The 27,065-nt window shown below is 40.6% G+C and overlaps 1 protein-coding gene across 1 annotated transcript in view; it reads right to left on the reverse strand.

Moving 5' to 3' along the window:
- Positions 1–25,990, reverse strand: part of LVRN (laeverin) — a 53,778-nt gene extending 27,788 nt beyond the window's left edge. The window contains exons 1-6 of the mRNA XM_069087754.1: positions 24,954–25,990; positions 14,489–14,631; positions 13,400–13,539; positions 11,730–11,856; positions 10,042–10,193; positions 8,085–8,198 (exon numbers count right to left, since the gene is read on the reverse strand). Of these exons, the coding sequence (XP_068943855.1) occupies positions 8,085–8,198; positions 10,042–10,193; positions 11,730–11,856; positions 13,400–13,539; positions 14,489–14,631; positions 24,954–25,954 (1,677 nt within the window). The 5' untranslated portion in view covers positions 25,955–25,990. The remainder of the gene's footprint in view (positions 1–8,084; positions 8,199–10,041; positions 10,194–11,729; positions 11,857–13,399; positions 13,540–14,488; positions 14,632–24,953) is intronic.
- Positions 25,991–27,065: the final 1,075 nt, after the last annotated feature.

The raw sequence follows: 27,065 nt of genomic DNA on the forward strand, positions 1-27,065 counted from the left end.
TGAAGAGTAAAAAACGAGTTAGTCCCAAGAAACATGAGATTCAAGGTTTCTGAAGTGTATCCCTAAAGTGGTATCATTGGAGGGGAATACTATTCTGCATGTTAAAGTATTATATATAAATCATTGTTTCTCTGACATAGAAATTCTAGTAAACCTCTAAAATTAAGTCTCTTCTCTCCCCAAATTGGGCCAGAAATATCAACAGAAAAGGAAGGAAAATCAAAGTTCTAGAGAATGGTAGCAAAGTGAATGATGGTTTATACATCTCATTAAGTAATTACATCTTATCATATGCTCTTATGTCGTCTTCACATCTATCACACAAATAAATTAAGGTGAAATCCCAACAAGACCAAGAAATATCTAGAAACAAAGAGCAAAGTGAAACAAGGCAGATGGATATCATCATGTTTACATCTCATATCTAGCAAATGGGTAGTTTTGCACAATAGTTAGCCATACACAAGGATTAGCCAAAAGATCAATGAGAAAGAAAAGATAGACCCATGGAGCTTACTTCTGGCAAATATGGAGGACTGTGACTGGTAGAAAGTATGCCTGGCTTCCTTCAAGTCCCAGCTAAAATCCCATCTTGTATGAGAAGCCTTTCTCAAACCAACTTATTATTCAGTACCTTCCCTCTGGTATTTTCTCTAATTTATTCTGTATATATCTTGCTTTACATAATGGTTTTCATGCTGACTCTCCCCGCCTCCCCTTCCCATTAGACTGTGAGTTCCTTGAAAACAGGGACAGTTTTGCCTTTCATTGAATCTCCAGTATTTAGCACAATGCTGGCATGTAGTAGGCCCTTATTGATTGATTGTTTTGGCAATAACATCTAAAAGCTATGAAGGTAAAATGGTCACTATTCTAGAGGAGAAAACAAAAGGGATATAACAATGCTTTAGGTTATCAGGAAGAATGAAATATTCTCTGAAAGAATAGATGAAATAGGGGCAGCCAGGTGGCTCAGCGAGTAAGAGCACCAGCTCCAGTGTTGGAACGACCTGGGGATCGAATCCGGGCTCAGATACTGAGCACCACACCCAGAAATAACTGGCCGTGTAACCTTGAGCAAGTTACTTAACCCTGATTGCTTAAAAAAAAAAAAAGAATAGATGAAGTATTTCAAGCAGGAAACAAAGAAGAAAAGAGGCAGGGGGGATTCCTGTCTCAGAAGGACGGAATAGAAGTACATGAAACAAGCAGCAGAGGGATGAGTCTCCTGTATCATCTCCAGATAAAGCAGGAATAACAACATGGACCCATAGGTACCATCAAGTGAAAGGTTACCCAATAATATTTCAACAGGAGCTTCATAGTGATTGGTGAATCCATGCTGAGGGATATTGAGGAAACTATTTATTGACCATTTGTTATATAAACAATGAGGAGGTCAACTGAATACTTGGATCATGTATCCAAGATGCGACAGAGAGACTCTTCTAAGAACTGTAAAACTCACTGACCACTTCTGGTGATTAGGGGGAGAGGGGAGAGGGGGGGAAAGGAAGAAATGATATTATGAAAATAGGAGTTCTTAACCTTTTTTTGTGTCATGGACTTCCTTTAAGCAGCCTAGCAAAGTTTACAGATACATAGACAGCAAAAATTAAAAAACAGATTTTTCCCATCCAAGTTCATGCCACACCCCCAAATCTACCTACAGAATTCTTGAGGTTTTGTAGAACCCAAATAAAGATCCCCTGTACTAGAAGGAACATAAGAAGTATTGCTAACGATATTGAAACCCTAGGCCAAAAAAAAAGTAAAGATCTTGGGTACAGGTGATATTTTTATTACTACCATTCATTGAATATAGGGGGAGCAAAAGAGAAAGGCACATCTGGAAAGTGAAAATTGACAGAGATTGCTGTATCAGAATGAGATTTGAATGTCTGGAAGACAACTTAAAATAAAGGAATGATGGGTTCCTGGAAAGAGACGGAATATACCTAAACAAGGACTGATAAAAACATATTTGTCTGGAGTCTTATGAATAGCAAGCAAAAAAGGGAAAGAAAACTCCCCATGTAGATCTGACGAGCCTAGAGACTAAGTAGAGAGATGCAGAGGGCATATAGATCTAGATCTAGACATAGAGAGCATGAGATACAACATAGAAAAAAGAAAAGCAAATGAATGGACCAGTGATTCATAAGAGAATATATATATAAGAAGTGAATAAAATCTATGACCTCAGGTTTCTACATAGAGATGCACAAAAGGGGGTGGGGAGGTAACAAATGGGTCGGAGCAGAAGATCTTTGCACAGTGATGCCAGTTTGATCTCAAAAAATATCCCCAAGATACATCTGGTAGGCTAGGACTCAGGACTGTGATTTAGGTCTCAATCTGGATAGCATTTTAGATAAAAGGAGGAGCGGATTATTCTTAGGCATTATTTTAATGCCTAATAATAATAACAATAGCGCACATTTACACAGTACTTTCAGATTAGCAAAGACTTCCTCACAACAATCTTGAGAGAATGCAAGGATTCTCAAGCTCCTACAGATGAGGAAACAGAGACTTAGAATGATTAAGTGAAGTGCTATGATTACGCAGGCTAGCTAGGCGTCTCAGGCAGGTTTCAGATACCAGGTCTTCTAGCTCAAAACCCTAACCATGCTGCCTTTCATGTATGAATATATCTTCTTCCTTGAGGGGAGAAATATAAAGGAGAGCATTTGTGTGAGGATTAATAGGTAGAAAAAGAAGCAGTAGGTTTCAGGAGGGTATACCTTAGACTCCCTAGGCAAAAAGAGAAAAGAGATGAAAAATTGGGGTAACAGGACATAGAAAATTGAGAAAAAAATATACCATAGAAGCATGATGCTAAAGTGATAAGGAATTTTAACTATCTGAACATCTGCTAACGCACTCTCTTCAAGAATGTTTCTCTGATAAGGGTTCTCATTCCCAAAATATATAAAAAACCGATTCAAATTTACAAGAATAAAAGCCATTGCCCACCTGATAAATGGTACATGGTTATTAACAGGCAATTTTCTCAGGAAGAAATAAAAGTGATCAATAGCCATGTAAAACTACTCCAAAACACAAATCATTAGAGAAATGCAAATTAGAGCATCTCTTAAGTTCTGTCTCATACCTACCATATTGGTCAAGTTGATAAAAAAAAAGATTTTGAAAATTAGAGTAGCTGCAAGAAAATATGTACATTAATGCCCTGTTGGTGGAGCTTTGGATTGATCCAACAATTATGAAGTCTAGCAATTTGGAACTATGCTCCCAAAGTTACTAAAACGTGCATACCCTTTGACCATTAATACCACTACTAAAAAAGACAAAAGAAAGAAAATTTGGCTCCCTCTGTATAAACATATTTATGGCAACTTTTTGTGGTAGCAAAGAGATGGAATATTAGTGGAAAATGACTGAACAAATCATGGCATATGAATGTAATGGAATGTTCTTGTGCTGTAAGAAACTAGAAGAGTCATTCTCTTGAGGAGATTTCTATAAAATCATGCAGAGTGAAGTGGGAAGAACCAGGAGAATAATGTATGTGATAACCATGTCACTGTAATTAAAAACAGCTTTGAATGGCTTAAGAACAGTGATCAAAGTAATGACAAACCATGAGAGCAGAGAACTGATGACGAAGCCTGCTGGCCACCTCTGACACAGAAGCGTCAGACTAAGAGCCAAGAATGAGACGTGTATATATTTTTAGACAAGGACAATGCAGGAAAGTGTTTTGCTTACCTATGCCTGTTAGTAGATGTTTTTTTCTTTTGTTTTTGTTTTTTTAGAGTGGGGCTGAGGAAGGTGGAGGGAAAGAAAATAGATTTTTGTCAATTAAAAATATACCTAATTTAAAAATAACTTCTAAAGATACCAGAGGAGGAATGCACATTGCCTAAAGAAACCGATACAGATGTAAAGGAAACTCATTGATTAAAACAGATTTTTAAAGGACCCTTTTAGATAATGAAAGCAAAGATAAGTAACTGGGATTGAATACACAGGAGCACCATAGTCTTCTAAAGATTGTGACAGTAGCCCAGATGAATGCTAAGGATAAATAGGCATTTGTTTTATTTGTTTTCTTTTTAGCTATACAGTAATTGTAAAGATGTTCCACCCTATGTATGCAGGGAGTTGAGGTGGGTGGGGGAAGGGAACTCAAACATCCTTCTCTGTGATTAGAATAGTCCTATTTTTTTTCTTTTTTGACTAAAGCGTTATGAACACATACAGGTTTTCTAAGGGGTAGGGTGGGAGTGGGGGAAATTTCTGAACTTCTTACTAAACTTTGAGCAAATTGACCTGCCTATCAGAAAGTAGTCTTAGGGCAGATGAAATTGTGATCATGGATGAACAGATGCTAAGGTGGGCACAAAGAAGGAAAACATGGATTGGAAAATAGGATTTGGACCTAACACTAAAAGGTTTCACACTCATAGTTCATGAATACATTTTTCCAGAAGATAGTCTGAAGATGCTGAAGATATATTGAGCACCAAACAACACGACAAAAAAAATGAAATTGATTGTATCTTATCAGATAAAAAATGATTTGTTTATGATGGTGGGAGTTATATGAAAATCATCTATCTGTGTGCGATAATCAGACCACAAATAAAGCAAAGGTCAAAATCAACATCAAATTAGAATATCATTAACCCTGCTCTGATTTCACTTTCCTTCTTTCCCAGTCTTGGCTGTAGAGCGAAGCAGGTTAGCCCACACTTCTATTCTCAAATCATGTGTCTCCCAATTATAAAATATATAATATATAAAAATATATGATAATATAAAAAATTCTCAATGCTATCTTTCTACCTTTAGATAAATAACCGAATGACTCTGAATATAGATTGAAGCATATTTTTTCTCTTTTTTCTTGCTTTTTTTTTTTTACAATATGTCTACTACAGAAATATGTTTTGCATGTAACCATATGCATAATGGGTATTGTATTTCTTGCTTTTTCCATAGATTAAGGAGGGGTAGAGGGAGAGAACTTGGAACTGAAAATAAAAATTTTAAATACATTTTTAAAATTTAAAAAGCAAAAAAATATTTTTACCAACTGCCTCCTCTGCTCCTGCTTAGGTGCTGCTCAAGATAATTAGAGGAAGTTACACAACCAAATTGACTAGGTCTATTACAAATTTATGTTATTCAACCTCAACTGGGCTCTCTCTTCAGCATGGCAATCCTTTTACTCTTCTCTAATTGTCTGCTTCCCAATCCTCAGAGGACTATTCTAAACCTTCTCTTCTCCCCTCAAATCTTCCATACTTCTCCCTTTCCCCATCTTCTCAGCTGAAGACCTTGATTTATACCATTTATACCAGAGGCCATTTGTAGAGAGCTCCCTTTTTCCATTCCCTTTATCTTGAAAGCCTTGACATTGTCTCTCACTCTCTCCTTTCCCCCAGTGTCTGATACTAAAATTTCCCCTGAACTTGTGAAATTCTATCCCAGGTAGAGAGCCTGTGGCCTCAAAATCACATGCAGCCTTCTAGGTCCTTGGGTGCGGCCTTTTGACTGAGTCCAAGTTTTACAGAACAAATCCTTTTATTAAGGGGATTTGTTCTATGAAGTTTGGATTCAGTCAAAGGGCCTCACTTGAGGACCTGGAAGGCCACAAGTTCCTGCCCCATTCTATCCCTTCTAATGTGCCCTTGATCTCATCCTCTCCTGTCTTCTCCAGCAGATTACAGCCTCAACCATTACTGCTTTCTTTCTTGAATCATCAACCTCTCCCTATTAACTGGTTCTTCCTGTCTTCAAATATGTCCAAGTCTCCCCTATCCTTAAAAAGACAACAACAATAAAAAAAACCCTTCACCACACCCACCCTTCTGCTCTAGGTCTCTTTTCCCCTCCTCAAAATCCTGGTAAATGCATCTAAATTAAGTGCCTCCACTTCCTTTCACTCCCTTCTCAGTCCTTGCAATTGGACTTCATCACTCAAGAAACTGCTTCCTTCAGAGTTACTAGTTAATTGCAAAACAGGTCTTTTCTGCTGCATTTGACATTTTTGACTTCTGGCCCCTCCTGGATTCTTTCTTTTCCTTAGGATTTTATGGCACTCTTTCTTCCTGGTTCTGCTCTTCCCTATTTGGTTACTGCTTCTCATTATCATTTGTTGGCTCATTATATAAACATGCATCCCATGGCTGTGGGCATACGCTAAGGATGTCTTCTGGTCCTTCTCTTCTCTATGTCTGCTTTCTCACTCTTTTGACCCATTTGTCTTTAATGGCTAAATTATCATCTCTGTGCAAATGATTCCCATATCTATATCCCAAGTTCTAGTCTCTATCTTGGAGGGGCAGGCCTATGTTACCGATCGTCTATCGAACACTTCAAGCTCGATCTCCTCTAGATTCAACAATCCCAAACAGAACCCATTATATTTCCCCCACCCTTTTTACAACTTTCCTATTTCAGTTCAAGCCACGACTATCCTTACGATCTCCCAGTTTTCATGCCTTGGCATCATCTTGGACTCCTCACTCTCTTTCACCCCACATTCAGTTGCCAAATCTTGTTGCTTTTATCTCTACAACATCTCTTGTGTCTACTATGCCTTTCTTGACTACTCACACAACCACCATGTTAGTTGAGTCCCTCATTGTCTTTCCCCCTAACTCTTGTGTAACCTGGAGAGGACAAGGCAACTTACCAAAGATCTTCAAGGAAGAGAAGGAAGAAGATCCAGCAAAGGAAAAGAACAGAGGACCGAGGACTGAATCTTGGAAGACACCCACAGTAAAAAGGCAGGAGGCAGAAGAGGATCCAGAAAAGATGGAACAAGAGTTAAAATCAGTGTAAGAGGCTCAGAATGGTTAGTGTTAAAGAAGCTAAGGAAGGAGAGTACAGTTGGAACAATATCCTAACTCCTGCCTCCATGCAAGTTAGGTTGATTTTTCCTCAAAAGGGTATTGAAATCATTCTCAAAACTTGGTTGGCTCAGGGAACTAAAGGCTCAGGCTGTTGACATCATTTCCTGGTCACCAGAATACAAAACATCCATGAGGAGGTCCAGGAGCTTTCTTTGATGTTTGACCAGAGGAAAATGATGGGCAACCCAGGTCCTTCTCTCTCTCAACTGTATCAGCTTGAGGTGCCCTCAATGCCTATCCATACTGAATATCCTTTTCCTTCCATAGATAAGTCAATCTTTTGTTAGCTGTTGAATGACCTAGTAGGGCCTCATTTTGTTCCTATGTCTAACCTGCCAGGAGAGTGGCTTGAGTTAGGCCCAGCACAAAACAGAAGGAGTGGAACAAGGTAAAAAAAAATGAAGTCCAAGAGGATTGAGGATGAGAACTGAGAACAGACTGTAGATTAGGGCATCAATCCTGTCTCACAATATATTACTGTAGTATAATATTTTTGACAAGTGAAATTTAAGTAAATCAATTTGGCTTCATCATGTACACATTAAAATCATTTCATGCTACGATAATATATAAAAAATATTTTTTCTTTTTTTTTTTTTCTTTTAATGAACCTGTGACTTCATTGAGAATGAGAACTCCCTTTGGGGGATCTTTATAGGTTGGGACTTTTTCTGCCACTCTTAGAGGTTCCCTGAAAGGCATGACAGGGTAAGTGATTTGCTCAGGGTCACACAGCTAGTATGTGTCAGAGGCAGGATTAAAGCAGGCAGGTGACACAATGGTTAGAACACCAGGCTTAGGGTCTGGAAGACTCAAGTTCAAATTTGGCCTCAGACACTTAGTAGCTATGTGACCCTGGGAAGATCCCTTATCCTCTGTCTACCTCAGTGTCTTCATCTGTAGAATGGAGATAACATCTACCTCCCTAGGTTGCTATGAAGATCTGAAATAATATTTGTAAAGCACTTCATAAACTTTCAAGTGTGATGTAAATGTCCACTATTATTGAACAAATTAGATTTACGTGCTCTAGAGAATTTCTTCATTTAATATGGTAAATTTCAAAATTATGTAGTATTATAGACTATTCATATATGCTTAAATAATATAGATATGATAAAAATGGTCAAAATTTTGACAAACTTGTAGATTGGCAACTTCAACAAATACTTCGAAATTGAACGGAATACTTACTTTCAATATTTGAGGGTCAGATTCTTTAGTCATATAATACTCAAAATAACTGGCAAATCCTTCATTGAGCCAAATATCATTCCACCACTTCGCAGTAACCAAGTTTCCAAACCACTTTAGACATGGAGAGAAAGAGAAAAACACTTTCTTACATTTCATTCATATTCAAGTCTCTTTGTATTTTCTTACATTCAGTATGTACACAACATCAATAAATATTTTGGCTTTACTTGGTATGTACAAAGAACCTAAAAATGCAATTTAAAATCCTTTATGTTTTCAATATGTCTTAAAGATAACAGTAATGAGTAACTTTGTAGTGATTATTTCTTTAAAAAAAAAAAGACTCCCTTGAGATCTGGACATTTTTAAAAGCATGTCCACTCATTTGCTTATTTTTATCTAAAAATGATCAGTTTTAAATCAAATATTCTTAAAGTGAATCCTTTCTCAGGACCCACTCCCCAACCCCCGTCTTTTAATTTTTCTTTTCTTTTTTTGTTCAAATCTAGGTGTAGAGACCTGCTGATACAAAGCCTTCTTCCACTTATGAATATCAGCATCTCGTGTATAATTTGCCAACAAGTATCTCAAGTCTGCAATTTAGAAAGTTGTGTGAGACACTCCGAGGTGAAGTGTCCTACCCACAGTCACATGGCTAGTATGTGTCAAAAGCAGGTCTTGAATCTAGATCTTCCTGACTCTTGGGTCAGCTCTTTCTCCTCTGTGCCAAGATATTGCCCCATTATGTTTAAGAGAAGTTAAGCACAATGGAACCCCTTTATAGAACAGATGCTGGGGAATTGTAGAAACTTACTACATGGCATAAATCAGACAATTTTGTTGCCTGTGTTATGTTTCAAGGGACATGAGTTAATCTATGATATATGCAAACTTGTATAACTGCAGTTGTTCAGTCATGTCCAACTCTATGAGACCCCATGGATTTTCTTGGCAAAGACACTGGAGTGGTTTTCCATTTCCTTCTCCAGTGTGTCCTCACGGATGAGGAACTAAGGCAAATAGGGGTTAAGTGACTTGCCCAGGGTCACACAGCTAGTGTCTCTGGTCACATTTGAACTCAGATCTTTTTGATTCCAGGCCTACTGCTCTATTCACTGCAATACCTAGTGGTCTATTATAAATATTAGGGGCTTACTTATACTTATTTTCTTCTTGAACTTAAGAAAAAGAAAGTGTCAAGAGATGATAGAACTCCAGAGAGAATAGAGCAGTTTTCCAAACCTGCCAATTCATCTTCTGACATGTAATCAAATTCCTAAAACAGGTGTGATATACTAAGATTTGGCAGTTTGGTTTCCATAATAACATCCATGACTGTAACCCCAATGACAATTTGGGGATATTGATTAGACTTCATATTGCCACCTTATTGAAAGCTGTGTCATCTGTAATTTTATTCACACACTACTTTTCACACCTTCTTAGGGAGGCATCAAGTTCATAGTTGGGATGAGTTTCACTGAAAAACCGTTCTTAATGCTTTCTAAGTGGGTGGGAATCTGAGCTGGTATACCCCTTCCCCCTCCTTCTCCCCCTTCAAAAAGAAAGAAACAACTAAATTTCTAAAACCACCATGAGGCATAATGACAAGATTCTACTTATCTTTCGGGTCAATAGCCATCCTGAATGTACTTTCTTATAAAGATAGAGTTTAAAAAGAACAAACACATTTTTCTAACTGTTAAGTTACTTTTTCTTAACCAAAATTTGTGGGGTCAGTTGGGAATTAAGAAATAAATATACATTGAACTGCATCATAAGGGCCTGTCGATGACATTGCCTTATTCACTTTTAAATCCCAATTTTATCCGACACAAATGAAAGCACTGATTATACTTCAACTTTGGTAACTGCTACATGGAAACTTTTTTCTTTGTAAAGCTGCTGTAGAACACGTTCAGGTTAAATTTTAAAAGAGCATTTTCTCACATACCTGATGCGAGATTTCGTGTGCGACCGTGTACAAAATGATGGTTCTCCTCTCTGGGTGGTCATCCTTCTCTTGCACCAACACAAAATCATCAAATGTTATTAGTCCCCAATTTTCCATTGCTTGTGTGTTAAAAATAGGAAACCCGATGAGATCTAAATGGAATTACATTGAAGGAAAAAATTAAACCATTGCCTCTTAAAAAATACAAAATTTGTTTCTTGCACATACATTATAAGAATTTCATGTTCATCATTTTGTTCATTTAATGTTCATTATTTTTGCCTAATGAAATAACAAGATCCTACTTTCTTATTTGCTCCCTATTGTACTATGCAAATCAATTAAGTTGGGAAATGTTGCCCTATTTAAAGTCTCCCGATTGCCCCTGAACTGCATTAATAACACTGAATTTAACAAACTATATTTCAGGTACAATTTCAAGAGTGTAACATCTTATAGGAGAAAAAAATATTTAATTATGGCTTTATTCAATATTATGTGGAACATGAAATATTTGCCATCTTTACTTTTCTTTTAAATTGTGAGAACAGAGAAGTAGACCCTATAATTTCTAATCCTGTTCCATACAACCTGAAGATAGTCCATAAAAATTTTTGTAGAAATTAATGGAAGCACATGATTCTATTTTCATGCCGTAGAAGGAGAAAGCACTGAATTTTGAGTCTGAAGATCTGGATTCAAATTCTGGCTCTAATACTATTTGTGTGACTGGGCAGGTCACTTCTCTAGGCATCAGCTTCCTGATCTATGAAATGAGGGGTTAGATTAGATGATCTTGCTTTAAATTCTATGCTCTACTCAAAACTGGAACATTAGCATCTAGCCTAAGCACCATGAAAAAAAGGGTTGGAAAGAAAGTTAATAGAATGAGGCAGGGCAAGGTTAATAGGTCAGGATGATAAATTAAGAATACAAGAGAAAAGGTGTAAGGAATGAGTATTTATAGAAAGCAAGACTATGAAGCTTTGCTAGGCCTCATCATCTCTCCCTCCTGGCCTCCCTGGCATCCTTCAAATCACAACAAAAATCCCACCTTCTATGGGAAGCCTTTCCTGGTCCCTTAATGCTAATGCCTTCTCTCCACTGATTACCTCCAAATTATCCTGTATATATTTTACTTGGACCTAGTTATTTCACAAGTTATCTCCCCACTAGTCTGTGAGCTCCTTGAGAGAAGGGATTGTCTTTTGTCTTTTTTCATATCTCTAGCACTTAGAACAGTACTTCACACATACTAGGTGTTTAAGAAATGTTTACTCACTGATGGATAATAAACACCATAGAACACAGAATTTTCAAACTGGAATGAACCTCAGAGATCATCAAAACCAACTTCATTTTTACAGATCAGGAAGTTGAGGCCCCTACAGACCCATAAAATGACTTGCTCAAAGTCACATAGTGGGCATAGAATAGAATCCAGGGTTTCTGATCCCCTTTGCAGGGCCCTTTCCACTAACCCATGATGCCTCTCACAATTACACATAATCCCTATGACTGAGCTGCTTTCTGAAGGCTCCAAGGGTGGGAGCTCCATGGGGATCAGCCCTGAAATAAATGAGAAATTGTGGCAACAAGCCACAGCAGGTCCCGTGGTGCTGCTTCTTGGCTGCTGATTAACGCGCATCAGTCCTGAAAAACAACTTAGAACAGAAAGATTCTCTCACCTATTTTTGGAAGAGGATAACTGACATTAAGTAAATCTTCCAACTTTGAGAAGATAGGGCCTGCAATACTCAAAGCAAAGTCTGCTCCCCCTTCAGCAACTGCATCTTTCCGAGCCCAAATCCGTACCTAAAAAAGCAAAACAAAAGCAGAAACTAAGACAAATGATCTGTGTGGATTTGACGACAACTTGTTCTCTGTGATGCTGCTTTGAGAGAATATCATTACCCCCTTTCTTAAGAAAAATAAAATAGCAAAATATTTAAATAGATGCATTTAAGTATATGCATAAAAATCCAAGAACACCCATACATGTATGTAATCTCTTGGCTAATTTCACTTTCCATGCCAGAGAAAGGAGATTAATGAATAAACTTGTGGTTTCATTAGTATAAAGAATTCCAAAGCAAGAAAACTCCTTCTGCCAATTTAGTTTGGCATCTTCTCTCCAACTGCAGGCTTTAAAGAGCTGCCTGTGAGCTTAACTAATTTGTAAGTAATCTGTCCAATCAAAAAGCCACGCATGTATCAGAGTCAGGACCTGAACCTAGGTTCTTCCTGCCTCTGAACTCAACCCTACATCCTTTCTACCAGCCTTCCTCTTATTTTCTGAAGATGTCTTATTCTTATATTTTAATTGTATTAATCTCTTTCAGAAAATCCATTCCTAGAATAAAGGCTCTCTCTAGGCAAAATTGTGACATAGACAGGGTTTGTCTTTGGTGGCCTCAGTCTTTCAACCATTCTCTTTCTAGCCAACACTGCCCAACCTGGGCAGGTCATTGTTTCTTATCTGCTGGACCTTGGCTTGGGGTCTTTCTGCTGATCCCTACCCATCTCGGGCTTATCATTGCCATACTCAGTTTCCTGATTCTCTTAGGTCACCTCAACTACCTTGGATCTCATTATTCAAGTCCAGGCTCTCTGCTTCCCCCAATTAGCAAATTTTATTAAGCCAATTTATGCTCATTGGAAGCTGGGTACCAGCACATCTATTTCCATTCTTTCTCCCCAATAACTCCCCTGAACAAGAATTGAACCCAAGTTTTTGACCTCATTATCATAAGCTTCTAGTCAATTGCACTAAGTAGCCCCTAAAATTGTAATTGCTTTTCTTGAAATTTCTTGTATGTTTCCAGCTGGTAAATTTCAAAAGTACCTTAGTAGGTAGTAAGGATGTAGGGTTAATGAAATGCCCTCTGGTTGAAAAGTAGTCTCTATGGAGACATTCGCATCAATCAATAAGCAAACATTTAGCAAGTGCTTAGTATATGCCAGACATTGTGCCAAGAACTGGAAAAAGAAACATAAACCCTTAAGAAGGCGGTGGCGAACTCAAATAGAAATGGAACCAGGTAGCATATTGACTTAGAAAACCTCAAAGGAACATTATCTGTTGTTTTGTATTTGTATTCCCTTTGATAAACATTTCCCAACTGCATTTTAATCTGATTCCAGAGGCACTCTGGAGTTTTGCTGGCCCATGTCCAAGAGTGTGATACCTCTGCTTTTAGCATTTGCTGTTTGCTTGGTTTGGTTTTTTTGTTTAGTTTTGTTTTCAGTTCCAGGCATCAGTCAATGTGGCGTTGTGTGGTGTGTAGTCAACATGTGTAATGAGTATAGTGCAACAGTTCGGTATGCATTGTTACTGTATCTTGAAAAATGTATTTACCTCCTTGCCCCGTTCGGTTCCGTTGACATAATCGTAGTCACACACAGCGAATGCAGTTATATATGTTGACATCAGAGGAGTACATTCAAAGCTGGTAACCATCCATCTGTTTCCATTTGCATCTTCCTTCTCAGACACGGCTAAAGAAAGTCATTCATTTTAGCACGCTGACAACACATATCTTAAAATATATCAGCCATGAGAGTAATTTCTCCCTTCTCACTTGCGCATGCTAATATTCACCGACTATCCCAACGGTTCATCAAGGTTCCTTCCTCACCCTTCACCAATGTGGGTTCACAGAAGTTAATTAGATCAACAAAAGCTAAGAATCAGAATAACGTGCAATGAGTGCTGACTCTGGACTCAGCATGGGTCAGAGCCTCTTCAGGGCCTCCCTTTGTAACTTTGGGCAAATCACTTAACTTTCTCAGCTTTCTGGAATCTATAAAATGAAAGAGTTGAACTAGAGGTTTTAAGGTTCATACTTGCTCTAGATCTACAGTCTTCTGATACACATACAAGTCTGCTGGCTTCTAGACTGGCCACTTTGTAATGGTGTTTGAAATATTTTCATTGCCCAAAAGATATTGATAAGAAATAGCTCTACCACTGGTGTGACTCAGCTGCTTCCGTCTTGGTGGAAATCTAGTGCCTGTCTTTAAGACCCAAACCAAGGTCCATCTCAAGGCAGAAGGGGATGTGGGGAGTACAGTACACCTTTTCCCAGCTTCATGTAAACCCAGAACTAAACTCTGACCATAAACATGGCATCAGTGAAGACTGTGCTAAGGGATACCCACTGTATGGTTACCCACATTTCCCAGGTCCACCTGATGGATATCTCCAAAATGTAGGCAACAATTAAGTGGCACAACTGAATTATTTTAAAACTCATACATGTACACTTACCCACCCATCACTTCATGCTAGTGCTTGTTAATCCATCTTTGGTTTCATTGAAGTTTTGTTTAGTGGTTCACTGGATATAATACCATGGTGAATTATTAGAAATGCAACCTACTTAGGGGAATGATCATAATGTTCTTACAAAACAAGGAACCAAAATCATAAAGAAGCATTTCTTACCTAGGACTGGCATGTTGGAAAGAGCCACATAACTGGGATGGTGAACAATCGTGATATTGAAGGTTGCCTTCATAGCTGGCTCATCAAAACAGGGGAAAATTCTCCTTGCATATGATGGTTCCAGTTGAGAAGCGATCAGAGCCCTGGATTGAAACATATTGGTGGGAAATATTTATTTTCTGCTATCTTGGAGTCAGAAAAGACTTGGGTTTAGATGGACTAAGACTTGAACCACTAATATAGCTTCCAGGTGACCTAAATACAAAACCCACCATGCAAGGAGTGAACAGCAGATCCTTCAGGCTTTTGATCAACAGACTGTCATAGCTGACCAAAGCAGAGACAGGGAAACTGCTCAACTGAATCCGTGTTATATTCTTAGTGAGCATCCCTTCCATTTTATGACTAAAAAACCTAACTTTGTTAACAATTCAATGATTTATTTATTTATTATTTAAATGAGTGTCTCATTTTAATTCTGAACTTAAAGCACCAGACCAACCTGTACTAGGTCTGAGCTGAACAGAGGAATATAGGCCTGGAATCAGGAAAATCTGAGCTCAAATCGGGGCTCAAACAATTACTAGCTGTGTTATCCTGGGCAGGTCACTTTACCCTATTTGCCTCAATTTCCTCATCTGTAAAATAAGCTGGAAAAGGAAAAGGCAAGCCACTCCAGTATCTTTGCCAAGAAAAGCCCAAATGCGGTCATGAAGAGTTAAACATGATTGAAATGACTGAACAACAAAAACAGATGATCAATTGGATTTAGAATCTGAATTTGAATTTGGGATTGGCTACTTATTACCTGTAGAACTTTTAAGCAACTCATTTCACTTCTATAGAGAGGCCTCAATCTCCTCCTTTATAAAATGAGACATAGTCTAGATTCTAGTTTCTAGTCTCTGAGGTCCTTTCTAGACCTCAATCCTATGATATTTGGAGAACTTAATTTAGAAAGAGCTCTCTCCCCTAAGTTTAGTGCTACATTGCCAAGTTCTCTCATTATTGTCTCCCCTCCTTGCTGTGAAAGCCAAAAAATCATAGAATCATACGCTGTCAGAGCTGGAAAGAATCATAGGGCTCATTTGATCCAATATCCAGAAACCCTTAGGGATCATTCTCCCACCACATAAAAATGAGTACAAACTAAGGTGTATGACTCCAAATATGTTATGAACTCAGTTACCTAAAGATCTTGTTGAGCAAGATCTAAACAACATTGTTGGCAAAGGAGTAAATAAGACTTTTCAGTAAGTTGTCAAAAAAAATTCTAACACCACACCCCAAAATCAAAATGCTTAGTATAGCCAGATGTTTCACCCAATGATGAGTCATGTTTGCTTATTCTTTGGTTTCAGAAGATTTTGGATCCAATTCTTTGTTGAACAAATCGTGTTTCAGAGAATAATAGCTAATATTTATATAGCTTTTATAAAGGTTTGCAAAGTTCTTAACATAATAGCATTTAATCCTGACAATCATGCTGGGACATAGGTGCTATTTATCTTCATTTTACAATGGCAATTAAGGTCAAATAATTTACATATGGTTTTGTTGTTCAGTCCTTTTTTCAGTCCTGTCTGACTCTTTGTGACCCCCATTTGGGGTTTTCTCAGCAAAAATAGTGGTATGATTTGCCATTTCCTTCTCCAGCTCATTTTACAGATGAGAAACTGAGGCAAACAGAATTAAATGACTTGCCCAGGGTCACATAGCTAGTAAGTATCAGATTTGAACTTGAGAAAATGAGTCTCCCTGATCCATATGTCCACACAGCTAACAGATATCTGAGGCAGCTTAACTCCAAGAAAAATACACTCTCTTCTCCATACCACTTAGTTGCCTCAACCACTTAAAAAGCACACACTCTACTAAGAGGCATATTGGACAGAGTGTTGCACTTATGGTCAGGATGACAACTTTGGATCCCACACATTTACTATCTTTATGCCAATAGTCAAATCACTTGCCCTCCATTCCCTCATCCCTCAAATGGTGATAATGATGCTTGTAGTAACTATTTCACAGTATTATTGTGAAGCTCAAATGAAATCTTCTATGTAAAGCATTCCACAAACTTCAAAGCACCAGGTAAATAACGACTATGTATGGATGCCACCGTGATACAGTTTGGAAACAGAAGTATGGGAAAGTGCTTCATCAGAGTTCATTTATCTCATTTGGATGGTTCAAAATTTATCCCGAATGCTCCCCAGACTCCCTCTAAGAGCATATCCAAACTGCTAGGCCAAAATAAAATCTTAAATACATCAAAAGGACCTCTGATGCAGATCATGTGACCTTGGAATCATCACTTCTTGGCTTCACCTTCCTAATCTCTAAAATGAGAGGGCAGGACTGTATGACCTCTGAGGTTTCTTCCCTTTCTGACATTCTGTGATTCAGTGATTCTATATCTGTGTTTTTTTCTTGTTTCCAAAGAAAAAAATCACAATTTTCTTAGTCTGTCATTGATGGAATCCTAATAAAGGTGCCCCAGCCCCAATACTCTAGCTTCATTATAGGTGCCAATGCATTGTACCTACCCCCACTCCCACCAATATCCTAACTTCTCCATACATGCCTCACTGCTCACTAGAACAACAGGTGTGTCCATGAACTCTTAGTTCCCACAGAAACAGCAGGTGTGTCCATATGATGGGAACCCAGCCACTGCCTCTACCTGGTCACTGCCCCCAGACCCATTCCCACCGAAACAGATGTATTCTTGTATTCGATCACAATCACATCATCCATCTAACCCAAGACAGGACCACAATGCCTAACTATTTATCCTGACCAGACAAGACCACAATAGCTAGCCAACTGGAGGGCAGCACGACCGGAATGTTTAACCACTGAACCATAGATGGGACCCCTCCTCCATTACCTAATCCCTTAACAAACACCTCCTACCTTTTCAGTAGTAATCATATTCCTATATTCTATGTAAATTTTGATCGTGTAATCAGTGTCTTTACCCTATAAAAATCCATCTTGTTCTCTCTAAAGTTGCTGGTTCCTCTTGGAATTAGCCTACTTCATGAAAGGTGCCAATCTCAATAAATGCCTCTCCTTGGATCAGAGGTGTCTGACTGAATTCTTTGAGACAGTTTCACCACAACACATCACGAAACCCCAACAGTTTTTGGGTGGGCAGAGTTCCTACCACAACAGTTTTTGGCGTCCCTGGGTTTAAACTGCAACATCATTATTAGTGTAATAGTGGTAGGAAAATGTGAGCAGGATTGTTTAACCACTCCGGCTGTACTTCCCCCAACCCTTTTACTTATTCTTGCCTGGATAGGGTTCTTAGTATAAACACTCCTCCTCTGCCCTAGGAAGCTGTAGCAAAGAATCTCTGTCTCTCTCTGTCTGTCTGTCTGTCTCTCTCTTTCTGTCTGTCTCTCTCTGTCTCTCTCTCTCTCTCTGTCTCTGTCTCTCTCTTTCTCTCTCTGTCTCTGTCTCTCTGTCTCTGTCTGTCTGTCTGTCTGTCTCTCTCTCTCCCCCCTCCTCTCTGTCTGTCTGTCTGTCTCTGTCTCTCTGTTTCTCTGTCTCTGTCTGTCGGTCTGTCTCTCCTCATTACCTCCTTTCCCCCTTTAAGCTCCAAGACCCTAGTCAGATGCTCTGGAAAAACACTTCAGCGTCAGATCTGTATTTCTCTGCTTCCTTCAGCAGCCTCTTCCCAACTGCATTTCTTCTAAGTATTTCTAGATTAGTAAAGGCTTGTGGTTAGTACTATCTGTAAAGATAAAATAAATGTCTAAAACAAAGAAAGGTAAACACTTTCCTCATGTCCAGAGGGAGAAGATTCAGGATTCTCTGAGCGAAGCCAAGACAGGAAAGGTGATATAAGATTACCACTTGGGATCCGTAGGCCAGGAGGCTTTGAGCTACACAACATATATCCCAATATTCCTCATGCTTAATGAGTCCAAATAGCTCTGACTTCAATCCAGAGGCCCCCTTTCTTAAAGATGGCTGCCTTTGCCTATGCGTCCATTATGGAAGCCCCAGGTGGCTTGTTCACAATGGGTACGGCTCATCATTTCTTCTATCATGTTGCTTCCTTTCTAATTTACTCAAGGGACTGGTTCATACTTCACAAAGATATCACCTGGCATAGCCATATTTTTAGCTTGTTTAACATCTCCTTATTGGTCCCTTTTTCTGTGATTAGTTCTTGCACTTTCAAAGACCAGCACTACCAGCTTTAATGGAGTAAAGGGGATGAGGAGTTTTGCTCTTATGGCTGGAATATAGGACAAAATTCTCCAGCTCCACCATTTTGCCTCTAGTGTTAAGCTTTACTGAGGCTAATTTAAGTTTTGAGGTAAATTGTGTAAACTGGGATGCTAGGTGGCAGAAGAATGATGAGCAAAGAAAAGATGCATCTTTTTTATGCTTTTTGGAGGGGGAAAGCAGGGAAGTTAAGTGACGTGCCCAAGGTCACACAGCTAGTAAGCGTTAAGTGTCTGAGGTCTAATTTGAACTCAGGTCCTCCTGACTCCAGGGCTGGTGCTCTATTCACTCTGCCACCTAGCCATCCCCTTGGAAAACATGCATCCTAACACTACTAGGAGAGAGGGTCAAGGGTGCCCTGGTGGGGAGAAAAGGTTAAAAAGATATCTTGGCAGCCAATTGAGGAGCCCTGTGGGTGCCAGTTGGGTATGGCTGAGAAGTCTCTACAAACAAAAGAATTAAAGATGTATTGACTGACCTCTAGCTTTGTTGGCTAAGACAGTCTCACAGAAGAGCCCTGATAGTTTCTGTAAGGAAGTCAAAGAGCCATCACTTTGTTTCTCATATAATTTGTTCCATCTCCTACCTCAGCACATTGGCATAGGTCATCCTTCCTGCCTAGAATGCCCTCCCTCCTTACTTCTACCTCATAGAGTCCCTCACATCCTCCTAGGTCCAGCTCAAATACCACATTCTACTTGAAGACTTTCTTGATTTCCTCAACTGCTAGTGTCCTTCTTCCCAAAACTGCCTTCTGTTGAACAACTTTGTGTGTATACATGCATACAGATATGTGTGTATACATGTGTGTATATGTATATATACACATGCATATATACATACCTGTGTAAATATATTAAATATCATAATAAATTTAATTATATATAAATATATTTTATAATAATATATTATATAATTAATTGTTGTATTAGTATATAATATATTAATTAAATTATATAATATATTAATTAAATATATAAATAAATAATATATTTAAATATATTAAATATCATAAATACAGTGTGTGTGCATACACCAAATAAACACAAAATTTTCCTTCATTAGAATATAAATTCATTGTGAATAGGGATTTTTTTCACCCTTTGTGTCCCTAGCACCTAACACACACCTTCATAATAGGTACTTAATAATGTTAGTTTGTTGATCGTAGCTTCTTAATGACTTCATAAAATTTGAAGTTAATTAATCCAGCCTGGCTAACCTGTGCCTCCCTCAGAGGAACTCTTCCAATCCCTGTGTGCATCCTTAGCTGAAAGTCAAATGATGTCAGTGACTATTCATGCATTCCCAAAAAAGCTACCTGCCTTTCTCAATATAAAGTTGTTCTATCTGGTGGCAGTTATCCATAGGTCCTGGCCTATATTTCTGTACAAGACCATGTTACCATATATACTATTATGTCTTTAGGAACCAGAGTAGCAGCTGGATTGCTTATTGACACATCTATCTTTGCATACTTTTTGAGTATGCCATGGATGACGGCTTGCATATTGTCAATACACCCTGTAGTTAGGTTTAAATAGTATAAAACCGTATTTATTACTTTAGATTCAGAACTAGATTGAATTCAATATAAAATAAATGCTAAAATTAGTTTAAGACAAAATATCTGAACAGGAAAAATTTTTATTTTACAAGTGATGGTGTTATTCAGTCTAGGGAGGGATACAACTGCAATTCAGATTTTCCAAAATAAAAGAAAGGTAAGTTATTTTCACTGGAGAACTTAAAGGTTTCCATCTCCAAACTCTTCTGTCCATGTAGGATACAAAGAAAGGGAGTAGTCCCACTTTCTAATCCTTATTAATTTTACTAATCCTTATTAATTCTTCAGGATTTTGATTTTCTACCTATATGACTAGGTCCCAATTAATGTAAACAATAAATCTCTCTGAAATGGTTATGTTATTAGAATTCATAAGGAATATTTTCATTGGACAGGAACTAATCACCATATTTCATATAATATAACTTCAAAGAGTGCAAATTTGAAGATATATGACTGCTACAGGGGAGTCACTATTTTTCTAATCAGGATCTTGATGTATATTAATCACCGATCCTGAGACCAAGGCAGGTCTGATCTGTTTCCTTATCAAGTGACAATGCCATGCAGCAGACAGTGGAAGAGATCCTCAGTGTCTCTCTTTTCTTGTGTACATCGTGGGCTTATATTGCAGCTGAGAAGTCACTCACATTCCACATGCTAGGTATACTGTAGGAGTAGGGTCAGTCCCTGTTCTAGGCCCTGTAAACCCATCTAGCCTAGACATCTTAGGCTCCTAAGAAACATTTTCAGGAAGGGCTCCCCTTATCTTCTGTCTTTTGCAAAATTAGAAAGATTAATGGATCAGAAAGTCTGAAGACCTGGTGTCAATTCCTACCTAGGTAAATCATAGGGTTTCAACTTTCTTACAGAGGAGACTGTATTTTAATACCACAGGCAACCAGCAGCCACTGATGCTCCTAGAGGAAGGGAATGACATGGTCACACTTGTGCTTTAGGAACTGCAACTCAGCAACTTATGAATATGGATCTGGGAGGGGAGGGGCCAATTAGGAAGCTTTTGCAATAGCCTAGTCAAGAAGTGATAAGGACCATAGGGTCATAGACCATAGACTTAGAACTGGAATCAGTCTCAGAGGCCAATTAATCCAAACCCCTCATTTTACAGAGGAGGAAATTGCTGCCCAGGGAAGTAAAGTGATTTTTCCAGTGTCACGATAATAAGCATCATAGGTGATATTTGAATGGAGGACTTTTGACTTCAAAGTCACTATTCTTTCTACTAATGTAAATGTTTTCTCCCTAACCAGTGTGAGTTCAGTATGAGCAAAGAGAAGGGGATAAAACTGAGAGGAGATAGAACCACCAAGACTTAGCACTTGATTGGATGGGAGGGATAGTAGGGGTGAAGGAGAATGAAGTGTTGAAGATGATTCCTAAATCTTTAACCTGAGTTACTGGAGGAATGATAGAAATGGGGGTGTTAGAAGGTTTATAGATCTCACTCTCTCTTTCTAAATGTGTGTGTGTGTGTGTGGGGGGGGTTATAGAGAAAAATGAATTTTCATTTGACCTGTTGAATTTGAGATGCCAAGGAAATATCTAGGTGGAGCTGTCCAGCAAACAGGGAAAGATAAGGGTGAGATTCCAGGATGTGGAGTTGTCTGTATAAAATACCTAGAATCCAGAGAAGTTGATGAAATCACCTAGAACGTAAAGAAAGAGAAGAGAAAAGAGGCAAGGACAGAGGCCTGGGATACACTCAAATATATAGGACAGGATATGGATGACATTAGTGAGCCTGTAAAAAAAGAGTGAAAAAGTTCAATCAGATAGGAAGAGAATTACAATAGGGAAAGGCGATGAAAACCCTGGGAAGGGAGAATATCCAGAAGGAGGGGGTGTTGGACAGTGTCAAATGCTACTGAGAGTTCAAAAAGGATGATGTTTAACAATGAATAGATTATCCATGACTTTAGAGGAAGTGCTTAGTTAGAGTGAGTGACAAGGACAGAAGCCGGATTTCAGGGAGTTGCTTTTGATAACAAAGCAAGTTAAGTGAACACTTCCTACAAATTTAGAAGGTGAAGTTATTGAGATCACTGTGCATATACAGTGTTTAATGGAGTTTATGCAATCCTTGACAATAACATGTTGTTAATATCACTTCCAGGATTAGCAGAGCTTTGAAAGAATGGGTAGATGGCTACTGAGGAATCCGGATTTGAAGCCAGAAGACTTGGGCTCAGATTCTGGCTTTGTTTGTTTGTTTGTTTGTTTGAAGCAATTGGAGTTAAGTAACTTGCTCAAGGTTACAAGGCCAGGTGTTTCTGGGTGGGTGCTAAGTGTCTGAGCCAGGATTCGATCCCAGGTCATCCCCACACTGGGGCCAGTGCTCTTACTCTCTGTGCTACCTGGCTGCCCCAGATTCTGGCTCTTTTGATTACTACCTATCAAGGTCACTCAGTCTGTAGTAAGTCTCTAGACCCACACTTCCTCATCAATAAAATGAGAGAAGTGGAGCAGCTGAAATGGGAAGTCTCTGACTCTTAATATGTGATCTCAGATTTCCAAGTTTGTTCTCTTGGTGACCTAAAATTTGCAAACACTCCTTTATTTATTTATTGGAGGGGGAAGTCAAGACAACTGGGGTTAAGTGACTTGCCGAAGGTCACACAGTTAATAAGTGTGTCAGGTGTCTGAGGCTGGATTTGAACTCAGGTCCTCCTGACCCCAGGGCTGGTGTTCTATTCACTTTGCCACCTAGCTGCCCCAAACACTCCTTGAATTATAAATTTTGGAACAGAAAGGAACTTTAGTTCAAGCTCTTCATCCTAGACACGAGGAAATTGAATCTTTGAAGAAGTGAAATGACTGACTTTAAGTCTCACAAGTACTATGTAGCATCCCTGAAACTAAAAAACATAAAGTACTGAGTATTTCTTCCACATTGTTGTACAATATTTTTAGACTATGCAAAACTAAGAAGACAGGTACAACAGACTGCCAATTTAATTTGCAATCTGGAAATAAATTGTATCCTTCTGAGTGCCAGGTACTGTGCTAAGCACTGGGGTTACAAAAAGATTCAAAAGACAGCTTCTACCCTTAAGGACCTTATAATCTTAGTGGAGAGACAATATGCAGACCAACATACACAAAATAAGCTACATATAGGAGTTGAATCTCAGATCCTCCTTCTTCTGAAAGGAGATGTCATAACGGAATGAATACTGAACTTGAAGTCAGAGAACCTGCACTTGAGATCCTCTTTCTGAAACTCACTGGACGTATTCATTTATTTTTCTGCTTCTTGCTTTTCTCATCTGTAAAATGAGAAAGTTAGATCAGATGATCTCCAAAGTCTGTTCTAACTCACAACTTCAGATTCTAAGGTAGATGAGGAGAAAAAGGCACGATTAAAAAAATGAGTGATAGAAATTAAGTGTGAAGAGAAAGGGGTTTTTTTGCACTACAGAGGTGGTATTCCACACTAACCACAACTTCCAAGAGAGCCTCACGCCCAAAAGTTCATCAAGAATTCATTCAGATCCAGAAACTTGTACAAATTTTTTTTTTGAAAACCTTAATACCAATACCATGCAGAAGTAAAATACAGACGTGCTATAAAAGTAAAGGGTGTGACTTGTGAACCCACTAAGGCAAAAGACCAGACTTAATTAGAAATGTCGTGAGTTTAAAGAAATATCAGAGATAGGAAGAAACTCAGTGGAGTCTTGCTGTCGTTTTCTTTTCCATAAGAGACATCACAGAACTCGTGAACAAGGGAATTCGAGGGCATGAAAGGGGGCGGGAATACTTATTTGGCATCTTACTTATTAAACCGCATCCTCAAATGCTTTGTCTAATTAATGCAGTCAGAAAGCTCAGAAAGAGACAAATGGATGGGATTCCTCTTCTCCAGGTTGTAAGAAGATGCCATAAATGAGCTGTCTCCGATGGGATGCAATGAAAAGCTGATTATATACAGGAATGTTTGTAAAAACCCAGAGAACATCCTCTTGGTATCAGTTTCCATTTCTAGAGGAAAAGCCTATTAGGTCGGAGAGTTAGAGGGGGAGGTGAAGTGCAGCACGGGGGTGACAGAAGTAGGAACTGGGTGCCCTTAGAAGACGAGTGCTGAAAAGCTAAAACAATGTGCAAATGTGCCCTGAGAGCAGAAAGGGGCTGACGGGACAGATGGAACTGAGATGGAACCTCAAGGAGGGAAAGGGAGAAGCTGGCTGTCCACGACTGAGCAGGTTAGGACAGGTGGGGGGGGGGGGGGGGAAGGGGGGGAGAGAACGAAGAGGAATAAGACAAACTGCATCCTCTTGGAAAACCTGAAGGAATGAAGTCAGATTTATCAAAGGTGAGAATGGAAATCCTGCTCGGGAGGGATGGGGAGAGACGAGGGGACAATGCTTCTGCATTTGTCCTTCTGAAAGAAAGGAAGAACTTCAGCTCTTGGACTGGGGGGTGGAGAAAGAGGTTGGCGAACAGGAGCAGATGGGGGTAGCCCTCCAATACTGAATACATAAGATGGCAGGAAGCGAAGGGAAAATCTTGTGGGGTGAACGTGCAGAAAGGTGGGGAAGGGGGCGTTGGAAACGGGAAAAAACCAAAGCGGACATAGAAAGGAACCAGGAGGAGCAGTGAAGAGAGGCTGAGGACCAGAGCACTGTCCCTTACCTGTTCTTTCCCTGGTCAGAATATACGTTGCGGAAGAACCCATCCTTGTCGGTGCCGTTCACTAAGCCGGAGTAGACGAACTGCAGCACGTAGCGGCGTCCGGGCTTCAGGGTTTCCCTCAGCTCCATCACCAGGTACTCCGTCTTCGGGAACTCCCACAAGCTGTTCACCACCACCTGGCCCACTGGCCGCGGTTCCGCGCCAGACCCCGGGCCCTCGGGCAAGGGCCCCAGCACCGTGGCGCCCTCGTAGCCTAGGTGGAAGCTGTGCATCAGCACCCGGGTGGTCGGGGAGACGCATTTCACAGTGATGTTGAGCCGCCCGTTGAAGGACTTTGAGGACTGCTGGACCCGGTCTGGCTGCAGGGGAACCCAGAGCTCCAGATCGTAGTGCAGGGGCACCACGTCGGAGGGAAGGCGCGGATGCGTCCAGGGCTCGAAGGTGGGCTGGAGCTGGGGCGCGGAGGTGGATGGGGTCGGGTGGTCCTGGGGCCGGGAGGTGGGCAGGCTTGTGTGGTCCAGGAGCCCGGAGGTGGACTGGCTCAGGTGGTCCCAGGGTCCGGAGGTGGACTGGCTCGGGTGGTCCAGGGGCCCGGAGGTGGACAGGCTCAGGTGGTCCCAGGGTTCGGAGGTGGACTGGCTCGTGTCGTCCAGGGGCCCGGAGGTGGACAGGCTCAGGTGGTCCTGGGACCCGGAGGTGGACTGGCTCGGGTGATCCCAGGACCAGGAGGGTCTCGCGGCGCTCGGCCGGGTCCCGGGGGCGCGGACGATGCTGCTCCTGGGCTCCTTTTTCTCTGCCTCGGCTTGCTGCTTGAGGCCCACAGCCGGTGCGGCTCTAATCACGGTCTTGGACTTGTCCGACGGCTGTGACGGCGAGTGACTGCAGCGGACGTAGAAGGAACTAAGCACCGCCACCGCCAGCAGTAGCGCACCTAGCACCACCACCGTGAGGACGACCACCTTGCGGCTCAGGTAGAAGCCGGAGTTGGACGTGACTCCCATGGTGTTGAACGAATAGCCAGTGACCCTCGTGTCACTCATGGAAGTGTCAAGCGAGCCTAAAACCTGGGGAAGACCCTAAACGCCCACCGCCCCACCCCAGTCTGGGCGGTCCCCCCCGCCCCTCCCACTCATCCTTCCTAATCCATCCCCTTCTTTTCTTTTTTTTTCCTTCCCCCATCCCCCTTCCCACCTCCAAGAAAGGTCTGAAAGATGAAGAGGTCTGACTAGCGAAAGGGAACAGGGCAGAGGAAAGCAGCTGCTCGGCCCCCTGGCCAGATGCTGATTCTTGCCTCGCTCTCCCATCTCCGGCCTCATTCCAGGGAGGAGGAGGCGGGCGGGAAGCAGCAGAGGCGGGGCTGACGACTTGTTCTACCTCCTCTGTCCTAGCCCGATTTAAGAAGGAAGGGGAAATATGAGGGTGCTACGGTAGTTGGGGGGGGGGGGGGGGGGGGGGAAGTAATGGGAAGGGCGCGCTTAGGAGCGCAAGGGGAATGGAATCTGACAGTGGGGGATGAATCTTTTTAACCCAACACTGACTTGAGACGCTGTAGCAGAGAGGGGTGCTGAGATGGGGGCGGTTTTCCTGGTTGTCCATTCTCTAACCAGACCTCAAATTTGCCCCAGCTCCTAATTTGGTGGGGAGACACCTCGACACCAGCTTCTTCTTGTGATTTGTCGTTTGCCCTTCCTTCTTTCCGGGAAGAGGGCCTGACCTCAGGGAGGCGATGCCATGACATGTAAGTGAGGGAGGGCTGTGCAAGGTCACCAGCCTCACTTTCTCCTCCTGAGTCATCTGGGTCCAGGGGTGAGATATAGATCGGGACGACTGGAGATGACAGTCACACTAGTTTTAGAGTTCTGAAGAAGAGAGGGCGTGGCCTCCTGCGGGAAGGGATGTAGGCTCCCTTCTCCCCGACCTCTGCAAACTTTTTTTCAGCCGGCGTTTAGGGACAGCTGTGTCTTCTGTGTAGTGGGCATAGGGATATACCGAGATGAGAGGCACACAAGAAAAGATAGCCCAACCTGCCAAGCAGCCGAGCTCAGTCTTCATCTTCATTCAGAAGTCTGGTTTCTTTCTGCGTTGAGGGTGTGTTTTTGCCTAGAGGACGAG

This window comes from Petaurus breviceps, unplaced genomic scaffold (assembly GCF_028583685.1).
Source record: "Petaurus breviceps papuanus isolate PSGF00001 unplaced genomic scaffold, PetGlider_PUasm1.0 183, whole genome shotgun sequence".
NCBI classification, from domain to species: Eukaryota; Metazoa; Chordata; class Mammalia; order Diprotodontia; family Petauridae; genus Petaurus; species Petaurus breviceps.